Below are 10,873 nucleotides of genomic sequence, written 5' to 3'. Positions count from 1 at the left end.
AGGCGCCTCTAAACACTTGCAAAAATTTAAGATTGCGCCTTACTGTATTTAAGGCTATGCAACACACATTACCAATTGCAGCAAGAAGGTCACAGGTACCTTCTCATTGTTGAGTTAATGAGGGTTTATTATATTTACCTAATTTACATAATCACTGTCAATTCAGGAAAATTCTATAGATATTTAACGCTATACCTGCATTTGTTGTAATTATGTTTATTTTCAAATTCTAGGAGATTTTGCAATAATTGTGTAAATAATGTCATTACATAGGAAACATAAAATAATTTATTATCGATAATGTAACTTATGATTTCACCTGTAATCACCTATAATTACTCATTACGATATTGAAAAACATTATCAAAAATAGATATATTGTACACAAAATAATGAGCATCTCAAAAACTAATTGCATAATAATGATATAATTACGTCTCTACTTCATATAAAAGAACTTCCCTAGCGATTTTCAAATATTGTTTACTTACTTTTGCGTTATATCAAACGTACTAAAGTGTGTATTGTGGTAAAATGCCTAAAGCAAGAAAAAGTTTCACCACCAAGAAACGGAGCAGGAAGGTTATATTGCAGAAAGCCCGAGAAGCGTAAGTACAAATTTTTTATGTTAGTTTTTTTAAATAATTGAACATGTTCTAATTTTATCTTACATGCTACGTATACCTATACTTATACGGTTTGTGTTGTTTCAGGAAGTTAACCAAAATGGCAATGAATGTTGTTAGTAGTATAGAAGAAGATGACAAACCTAATTGCATGGTTCAATGTGAAGAACATTTATCAGACGTCAATCATGAAGCAGGCAGTGGAACCAATGATGAAGACGAACACGGTTCGGAAATGTCATTTTATGAAAGTGATCTAGAAACAGAACCTCATTGCGAGCAAAAAGATACCTTATTTTTATCTGGTCGCCGAATTGTAGAGATTGGTCATTTTTTGGCATCTCTTAGAGCTCTACGACATGATGGCTTTGGTTGCTCTTTCTTCGACATGGACATCCAATCGGAAAAAATTGAAGGCTTAGAAAGCATATTTACGTTTAAATGTAAAGTGTGTGGGAAAATAGATTCCGTAAGAAGTTGCGGTGGTAGTGCAACATTTCATTCCACAAATCAAGCTGGTATTATTGGGTCCTTATCTATTGGAATTGGATACAGTCAATTAGCAGAGCTGCTTGCAGCCATGGATATACCGCAAATGTCAAACGTGACCTATTTAAAAAATCACAATGCCATATACCCTTCTGTACATGCATTAAATCAACAATTGATGACTGTCGCTGCAAAAGAAGAAGCTGAGCTTGCCGATGAAATGAAAGATGGTATACCAGTCATTGGCGTTATAGCTGACGGTGCATGGGCAAAGCGATCTTATCGTAAAAATTATTCTGCCCTTTCAGGAGTGGTAAGTTTATAAGAATACGTTATCTATTCAAAGCATAACCCAATCATTGTTATAGGCATCTATCATTGGAGCCAAAACAAAGAAAATTTTGCATATGGGTGTCAAAAATAAGTACTGCTTCTTATGTGCTAGAGGGCGTAAAGAAGAAGACCATGATTGTTTTCGAAACTGGTCTAAGACGTCTACAGCCATGGAATCAGCCATTGTAGGTGAAGGTTTTAAAAATTCCATAACGCGCCACAATCTTATATATGGAAAACTAATTGGGGATGGCGACAGTAGTGTTTACAAACATTTAGTTGAAATCGCACCATACGGTCCATCGTTTTACATAAAAAAAATTGAATGTCGCAATCATTTACTTCGAAACTTCATAAATAAACTCAGCGATTTGAGTAAAGACACCAAATACTCAAAACCTCACAGAGAGTATGTGTCAAATCCATCAATGCTAGGTCGCTTCCGCAATGCAGTTATAAGGGCTATCGCATACAGGAAATCCGAAAATAATGCACTTGATGACAAGATTGACAATTTAAAGAAGGATATATTGAATAGTCCCTACCATATCTTTGGCCGCCATGTACATTGCAAAGATTACTTTTGCAAAGGTTCAGATGAGAATAAGGTAATGTTTCTGATTTGCTATTTATTAATTCCATACTAAAGGTGTTTTCTTATTTTTAGGATGATTTAGTTGATATATATACCCAAAACGGGATCCTAGGTGGAATTAATACCATTATACAACGACTTGCGGATCACGCCTCTAGTTTACTGTATGATACAGACAATAATCCTGCGGAAACTTATAATTCCATCATAGCTAAACTTGTAGGAGGTAAAAGAATAAACTTTTCACTCAAAAATTCCTACCAATTAAGGTGTGAACTGGCGGCCATATCCTACAATTGCAAACAACGTAATTTATTAGGCGTTTTACATAAGCAGCTATGTGGAAGACCACCAGGACATTACACACAAATCTTCCTAGACGCCCAACTACATCGGTACAACAACAGATCTAGAAAACGTAAGTATGTTTATCACAATCACTCGCCCCCTTTCCGCGTCTTTTATTTGTAATTATTTCTTTTTGTTTTAGATCATATCAAGAAAAGAGCGTTTCAGACCGCTGATCAACATTACGGTATGGTGGACGAAATTGCAATCCCTGACCTATCCTTGGAAGAATATGAACTAAAATCAGCCCAATTTCTAAAAGATTTGAAGAACTTAAACAGAAGAGATGTTGAGCGTGATACAATAAACCAATCAAAAAGCGATTTATGGATTATTGAACGTAAAAAAAGAATAACAGCTTCTAATTTTGGGAAAGTTTGCAAATTACGCAAGACAACTTCCACAGCTAAAACTGTAACACACTTACTGTATAGTTCTTTTAGAGGAAACAAATACACACAATTTGGATTGGAGAGCGAAGTAAATGCCATTGAGCACTTTGAACGCCTATATCAAGTAAAGGTAACCAGATGCGGTCTCATCGTCGATGAAGAAAAACCGTATTTGGCTTGTTCTCCTGACGGTTTAGTTGGGGAAGACAGTATAGTTGAAATTAAGAGTTCCTTGAAAAGTGGCGACCACGATCCTGTTGAGGCATGTATGTTAAAATTAATTGACTATTGTGTTTTAGATGAGGAAAACAATAGAATTATGCTAAAAAGGAGTCATAATTATTACTATCAACTCCAAGGCATTATGCACATCACCAAGAGAAGCAACTGTTATTTTATAGTTTATACAACAGCGGGAATCCATGTTGAGGAAATAAGAAGGTATGTTACCTACAAAATATGTCTAGCGAAATACTCATGCACTTACATTCTTATAGGGATGACATCTTTTGGACACAACATATGGAAAAAAAGCTGCAAGAATTTTACATGCAGTCATTATTGCCAGAATTAGTGGATTCAAGGCGATGTCGTAATATGGACATTAGGACGGTACACATGGTAAATTAAATACTTTTTCGGAAATGCAAACCTGCTTGTTCGTTTTTTATTTACCTAATATTTAAGTTTATATGTAAAATTGTATTAAAATTTATCTTTCAAATAAAAGTACCATTAGTGACATGTTTTACAATGGTGAAACACCAAACCGTATGTTTTCAATAAAATAATTGCGTCACTTGTCCCATATTTATAAAATTGCATTGGCGATGACAATAATGGGGTACCGCGAATAACGATTCCCTGGAGTGCTCGGAATGGAAATTTTCGAGAACCGGAACGCGAGCATCAGCCCATCCCCAGGAGGTTTAGGAAGGGGGGGGGGGGCATAGTAAACATAATGGTTGCGCTTTGGAGGAAAAATATTCCAAATTTAAAATTTTGGAAGAATAAACATTATTTACTGCCTTTCAAAGGTTAAAGAGAAAGCTCCAAAACATTAAAAAATCAGTTACAGAGTTCCGCTTTGTGGAATCTATTGTTTCCCTTTGTGTAGAGACAAAGCGAATTCTGCTGGGTTCCGTGTGCTGGTACGATCTGGAGAACGTATAATCCTTTCCAGATGTGATATTTACCACACTAAGAAAAAATAAACCAACAATGAGGGTTATTCCCTAACTCTAAAGGAATCGAAATGTAACAAATCGAATCGGAATGTTTAGTAAAATCGGAATTATTAGGCAAACAATTCCGATTTGACTAAACATTCCGATTCGATTTGTTACATTTCGATTCGATTGGAAGTTAGGGAATAATTTCCATTATGTAGGATTATGTGCAATTTTTTTTTCGGGGGGAGGATCTGACCACACGGTCGCTTCATGAACGGGAACGGCGTACAAAATTTTTCCACGACACGAAACTATATGTAATATTTTTTACCAACCGGAACCCGGAATAACATTCGTTCCGGTCCATTCCGCTTCCCCGCAGACATTCAAAGGTTCTGCATAAATGTAGTACAAATAGCCTCGGGTATATACAAGGTAAATTTATTTTGTTAGTGGTTTAAATTATCCACTAATTACCCCAAGTCCTCGGGCAATTTATACCTGCCGCGGATCATTAGAAAGAAAAGAGATACCTATATTGTGTTGCAGTGGATTTTCAACCTTATTGACATGAAACATTTCCATCGATTTCTTCCGTTTTTCCCAATATTTTGGCACTAGTTTATAATTCTACAACGTGCGCGGTGGTTTAAACTTTTATACACTGCACGTACTGTGTTATAATAGAAGATTATTTAATAATAATGATATCTGTGATTGATTATATTGAAAATTCGAAATCGCCACTCAAAAAATCATATCTATTAACACATGCTTCGTTTTTAAAAAAACGTTCTATTGTAACATTCAGACACATGTATACACCAAAAAGACGTTTTGTCCGTTTCTTCAACATTTCAAATAAATTTTTTTTTTTGGGAAATAAGTTAACATTGCTCTTATGGGTGTATGATGTGTTGCCGACTTTCTATTTAGAACCCCCTTAGTTTGAAATATTAGAATTTTTTTCAAAATTCAAGCTTCATTTTTTAGCCGCGTGAGACTTTAGACCTTTGAAGGCTAAACGTTGTTGATGGACAAAGACTTCAAAGGTGACGAATTAAATTTATGTGTAAGTTGTAACGCATATTTCTTGAACTTAAACTTCTCTTTAATTTAATCTAGGAATATGTCGGAATCGCGCTTATTTATTTTATTTAATTTCACTGTAGATAATTTTTCCCCTATATTAACCTCCATCCATGTCCCCATTCAATGATGTAGGTAGGTACATAAATTGTAATTAAATTTATAAATCCTTGATACTTAAAGTACCTTTGCCTTGCAAATTCACTAAACTTAAGACCATAAGCTTAAGGCTGAGTGAGGTTAAAGTTAGGGTACGAAAAGGACACTTCAAATTGAATTGTCAAGTCTTGAGCGATTTAAGGTTTTCAGAGTAAATGTTTCGTAGAATCTTCAAGCCTTCGACTTAAGTTTAAGAATTACTGAATATTTGAAAGTTCGTATTACCGTCTATTTGAAACTTTTGAGCTTTAGAAGCGCAAGTCCCTACCTCGAATTTTACAAAGAGCAAGTTGTTTATAACAACATATTGAATGAATCTTTCGGAATTCATCGTCGAGATTTCAGATTTTTGTGCTTTTAAATTCTATACGCTAAGATGATTCTTATAAAATGAAGTTGAAATGACATGTCAAAGAATAGGTTGTACCCGCGCAATGCTACTTTTTTGTGGACGGATTTTTTGGTTAAATTACTGAACACGAATTTGGCTGAAGTAGGTAACTAATTTTTTCGGAAAAAGACTGTTAATGTGGAAATGCGCTTTTTGTAAATCGTTTACGATTACTTTTTGAACTTGTTATTATTATTGTGGTGAGGTTGTCTGTTTTTGAGCCTCCCGTGTTAAAAGATTTACAGGAAAAAAATATCAGGCTATCAAGGAATTGTTCCGATCTTTTTGTTTATCGTTACGCACAATATATTGGTTGCTGAGTATCTACCACCTTTCGGAATCCTGCGGATAGCCCGGATGTGTTTCGTACAGTTTTGGAGCTTTACTATTAATGTTTCTTTAGAGTGAGATGGAATAATTGGTGCGTTGGCATTTGAGTAACGCATTTTTTTTTTAATTTTGGATCAAATAGGACAGGAATTATCGTCGATTGTTTCCAAGGCATTATAGAAACAAAAACAATTTTCAGACAGAGCTGGGTAGAATACTTTCAAAGAGCATTTGAATACTAAATAGTAAATACGTTACACAAATCAAAGGTATTTGAATACTAAATACTTTTACGTCCAGCACAAGCGAATACTAGAAACAGATACATTGAAAAGTATTCAAATACTTAAAAAAATAAGTATTCAAATACTTTAGAATGTATTCGAATACTTTCAAAGGTATTCGAATACAGTAAAAAGTATTCAAATACTTGTCACTCAAATACATTAAAAATTTAAAATAGTATACTAGATAAAAGGCTTAATACTACTTAAAAATCAAGTTATACTTTGTATGGGGTTAGCTTTTTTTATATTTCTATTGTTATATACAAATTTAAGGGGAGTAAAAGCGTATTATTATTATTATTATTATATTAGTATATAGGAGGTACCTACCAGGACCTTTCTTATACCAGTTATATCCTTAAGAATACGTGTACCAGTTTTCAAAGCGATCGTACGTCGTGCACATGATAAGTACGCCTTTCTGAAATTAATCCTAGCGATTTTGGAACAGATCCATTTTTGACCATCCGTTTGTCCGTGTGCATGATAACTTGTTTAGAAACGTGCGATCGCTTTGAAAATTGGTACACATGGTCTTAAAGATATAAGAAAGGTCCCTATTGTTTTTTAAGTTACGTAGACTATCGAGTTCGGTATTCAGATGTATCGGATTTTTATATTTGATTTTGTGACAATGGAAACTTTCCCTAAACATTTCTAAATTGTTCTCAAACATTTGAATAACTTAAAAGTACTGCCTTTTTTTGAGGCCGGAAAAAAAATTGTCTGAGATCGACCGGGAAAAAACATTTTCTTATAGAATTTGGCCCGTACAATCCATAATTTCAAACAGTTTGAAGATTGGGCTACTAGATCAAAAGTTACAGCCCTTTGAATTTTTTTTCGAAATTAGTTTTTTGTCCGTAACTTTTTATTGAGAGGTCTAATCGAAAACGTACGAATTGTTTTTGATTCTACGCACCAAAATTAATAAGAAAAAGTGTTTTCCCGAGAAATTTTGGTGTAGTCGATTTTTGGTAAAAAAGGAAGGTTATACACTGCCTTTTTTTGAGGCCCGAAAAAGAAATTGTCTCAGATCGACCCGGAAAAAAATTTTCTTATAGAATGTGGCCTGTAGAATCCATAATTTCAAACAGTTCCAAGATTGGGCCACTAGTTCAAAAGTTACAGCCCTTTGAATTTTCTTTCGAAATTGGTTTCTAGTCTATAACTTTTGATTGAGAAATCTGATCGAAAAAGTACGAATTGTTTTGGATTCTACGCACCAAAATTAATAAGAAAAAGTGTTTTCCCGAGAAATTTTGGTTTAGTCGATTTTTGGTAAAAAAGGAAGGTTATACACTGCCTTTTTTTGAGCCCCGAAAAAAAAATTGTCTCAGATCGACCCGGAAAAAATTTTCTTATAGAATGTGGCCTGTAGAATCCATAATTTCAAACAGTTCCAAGATTGGGCTACTAGTTCAAAAGTTACAGCCCTTTGAATTTTTTTTTCGAAATTTGTTTTTTGTCCATAACTTTTTATTGAGAGGTCTAATCGAAAAAGTACGAATTGTTTTGGATTCTACGCACCAAAATTAATAAGAAAAAGTGTTTTCCCGAGAAATTATGGTGTAGTCGATTTTTGGTAAAAAAGGAAGGTTATACACTGCCTTTTTTTGAGGCCCGAAAAAGAATTGTCTTAGATCGACCCGTAAAATAATTTTCTTATAGAATGTGGCCTGTAGAATCCATAATTTCAAACAGTTCCAAGATTGGGCTACTAGTTCAAAAGTTACAGCCCTTTGAATTTTCTTTCGAATTGGTTTCTAGTCTATAACTTTTGATTGAGAAGTCTGATCGAAAAAGTACGAATTGTTTTGGATTCTACGCACAAAAATTAATAAGAAAAAGTGTTTTCCCGAGAAATTTTGGTGTAGTCGATTTTTGGTAAAAAAAAGGAAGGTTATACACTGCCTTTTTTTGAGCCCCGAAAAAAAAATTGTCTCAGATCGACCCGGAAAAAAAAATTTTCTTATAGAATGTGGCCTGTAGAATCCATAATTTCAAACAGTTCCAAGATTGGGCTACTAGTTCAAAAGTTACAGCCCTTTGAAGTTTTTTTCGAAATTGGTTTCTAGTCCATAACTTTTGATTGAGAAGTCTGATCGAAAAAGTACGAATTGTTTTGGATTCTACGCACCAAAATTAATAAGAAAAAGTGTTTTCCCGAGAAATTTTGGTGCAGTCGATTTTTGGTAAAAAAGGAAGGTTATACACTGCCTTTTTTTGAGCCCCGAAAAAAATTGTCTCAGATCGACCCGGAAAAAAATTTTCTTATAGAATGTGGCCTGTAGAATCCATAATTTCAAACAGTTCCAAGATTGGGCTACTAGTTCAAAAGTTACAGCCCTTTGAATTTTCTTTCGAAATTGGTTTCTAGTCTATAACTTTTGATTGAGAAGTCTGATCGAAAAAGTACGAATTGTTTTGGATTCTACGCACCAAAATTAATAAGAAAAAGTGTTTTCCCGAGAAATTTTGGTGTAGTCGATTTTTGGTAAAAAAGGAAGGTTATATCGAGAAGGGGAGAGATCGACGCGACACGTGGCGGAGAAATATATAACTAACCTAAACGGGATAAGTAATAAGCATTATGGCTGAATGTACGTTAAATTCGTCCTCTTTAAAAAAAAATAAGAGCAAGAATTATTGTTGTGTGCCTCAGTGTTTCACTGGATATGATACGATACATACAAAACACAATTTAACCCCGTTTACACCGCCCATTTTGTTTTGTGGTAGCGCCATCTGTTATCACTTCCCTTCTCGAATACACTGCCTTTTTTTTAGGCCCGAAAAAAAATTGTCTCAGATCGACCCGGAAAAAAATTTTCTTATAGAATGTGGCCTGTAGAATCCATAATTTCAAACAGTTCCTAGATTGGGCTACTAGTTCAAAAGTTACAGCCCTTTGAATTTTCTTTCGAAATTGGTTTCTAGTCTATAACTTTTGATTGAGAAGTCTGATCGAAAAAGTACGAATTGTTTTGGATTCTACGCACCAAAATTAATAAGAAAAAGTGTTTTCCCGAGAAATTTTGGTGCAGTCGATTTTTGGTAAAAAAGGAAGGTTATACACTGCTTTTTTTGAGGCCCGAAAAAAAAATGTCTCAGATCGACCCGGAAAAAAAATTTTCTTATAGAATGTGGCCTGTAGAATCCATAATTTCAAACAGTTCCAAGATTGGGCTACTAGTTCCAAAGTTACAGCCCTTTGAATTTTCTTTCGAAATTGGTTTCTAGTCTATAACTTTTGATTGAGAAGTCTAATCGAAAAAGTACGAATTGTTTTGGATTCTAAATTAATCAGAAAGTGTTTTCCCGAGAAATTTTGGTGCAGTCGATTTTTGGTAAAAAAGGAAGGTTATACACTGCCTTTTTTTGAGGCCCGAAAAAAATTGTCTTAGATCACCCGGAAAAAAATTGTCTTATAGAATGTGGCCTGTAGAATCCATAATTTCAAACAGTTCCAAGATTGGGCTACTAGTTCAAAAGTTACAGCCCTTTGAATTTTCTTTCGAAATTGGTTTCTAGTCTATAACTTTTGATTGAGAAGTCTGATCGAAAAAGTACGAATTGTTTTGGATTCTACGCACCAAAATAATAAGAAAAAGTGTTTTCCCGAGAAATTTTGGTGTAGTCGATTTTTGGTAAAAAAGGAAGGTTATACACTGCCTTTTTTTGAGGCCCGAAAAAAAATTGTCTCAGATCGACCCGGAAAAAAATTTTCTTATAGAATGTGGCCTGTAGAATCCATAATTTCAAACAGTTCCAAGATTGGGCTACTAGTTCAAAAGTTACAGCCCTTTGAGTTTTCTTTCGAAATTGGTCTATAACTTTTGATTGACAGCAGACGAGCAGATAAAGGGAGATTTGTAGACGCTGTAGACAAAATCAAACGAAGAAACCAAAACAGTACCATGAAAATGCCTGTCCCCAGAATGGACCAATTACCTACATAATAGGGGCTTTTTATGTAAAAAAAAGTAATTATTAAAACAGAGAGGAACTATATCTTTATGTGAACTTAAAGGGCGGTTTGTAGATCCTGCAAGCAAGATCAATCGAGGAAACAACAATATTGAGTGTGCTGCAAAAATTATATAACCCTCACTCACAACGAAAAGATTGTTATGCAAGAATGAGTTTCTAAAAAATTGTAATTTTTCAATAGAAAGGCACTATGTCTTTATATGCATTTAAACTGCGACTAGTGGACCCTGTAAACAAAATCCGGCATGGACACAAAAATATTTGAAGTGCTATAAAATGACACCACAGTAGGCGAATCGTGATGAAACAAGTTGTAAATCAGCATATGCATGATGAAAGCGCATTTTTGGTAATAGGACTAGTGCACATCTGCACTATAGCAGAAAGCTTTTAGTAAAAATTTGAATTGTATTTGCTGAGATCTCCGTGATTTTGTTTATTTTTTTAATCCCTTTGTGGAATCTTAAAATGAACACTGTCCCAAATTTTGTGTTCATTTTCATAGCTTTTGAGTAAAGTTTAACTAAATTTGTTAGCAAAATCTATTTAAAAAAAATAAGTTTATTAAATTTGCAACTTCATTATCATACACACCTTAAAACAATTTTTTTTCGCTCCTCTACTACCCATTTCCAAATGAAAAGTTACTGGGTCACATATGTCATCTTT

At 34.2% G+C, this 10,873-nt stretch overlaps 1 protein-coding gene across 1 annotated transcript; it reads left to right on the top strand.

Moving 5' to 3' along the window:
- The first annotated feature begins 334 nt into the window (after positions 1-334).
- LOC116166014 lies at positions 335-3,525 on the top strand. Its single transcript, XM_031480824.1, has 6 exons — positions 335-608; positions 714-1,428; positions 1,484-2,056; positions 2,116-2,461; positions 2,534-3,224; positions 3,281-3,525. The coding sequence occupies exons 1-6, from the start codon at positions 535-537 to the stop codon at positions 3,411-3,413; spliced, it is 2,532 nt and encodes an 843-aa protein (XP_031336684.1). The 5' UTR covers positions 335-534; the 3' UTR covers positions 3,414-3,525.
- Positions 3,526-10,873: the final 7,348 nt, after the last annotated feature.

The sequence above is a fragment of the Photinus pyralis genome, unplaced genomic scaffold (genome assembly GCF_008802855.1).
Source record: "Photinus pyralis isolate 1611_PpyrPB1 unplaced genomic scaffold, Ppyr1.3 Ppyr1.4_LG3a, whole genome shotgun sequence".
NCBI lineage: Eukaryota > Metazoa > Arthropoda > Insecta > Coleoptera > Lampyridae > Photinus > Photinus pyralis.
Note: the sequence above shows the minus strand (reverse complement) of the source record. Positions and strands in the feature narration are given on the sequence as shown.

What these genes read in the sequence shown, in the direction of transcription:
- LOC116166014 (XM_031480824.1), top strand. Translation starts at nt 535, where the DNA reads ATGCCTAAAGCAAGAAAAAGTTTCACCACCAAGAAACGGAGCAGGAAG. An exon ending in AAGGTTCAGATGAGAATAAG is followed by an intron (nt 2,057 to 2,115) that starts GTAATGTTTCTG and finishes TCTTATTTTTAG; the next exon opens with GATGATTTAGTTGATATATA. An exon ending in CATGTTGAGGAAATAAGAAG is followed by an intron (nt 3,225 to 3,280) that starts GTATGTTACCTA and finishes ACATTCTTATAG; the next exon opens with GGATGACATCTTTTGGACAC.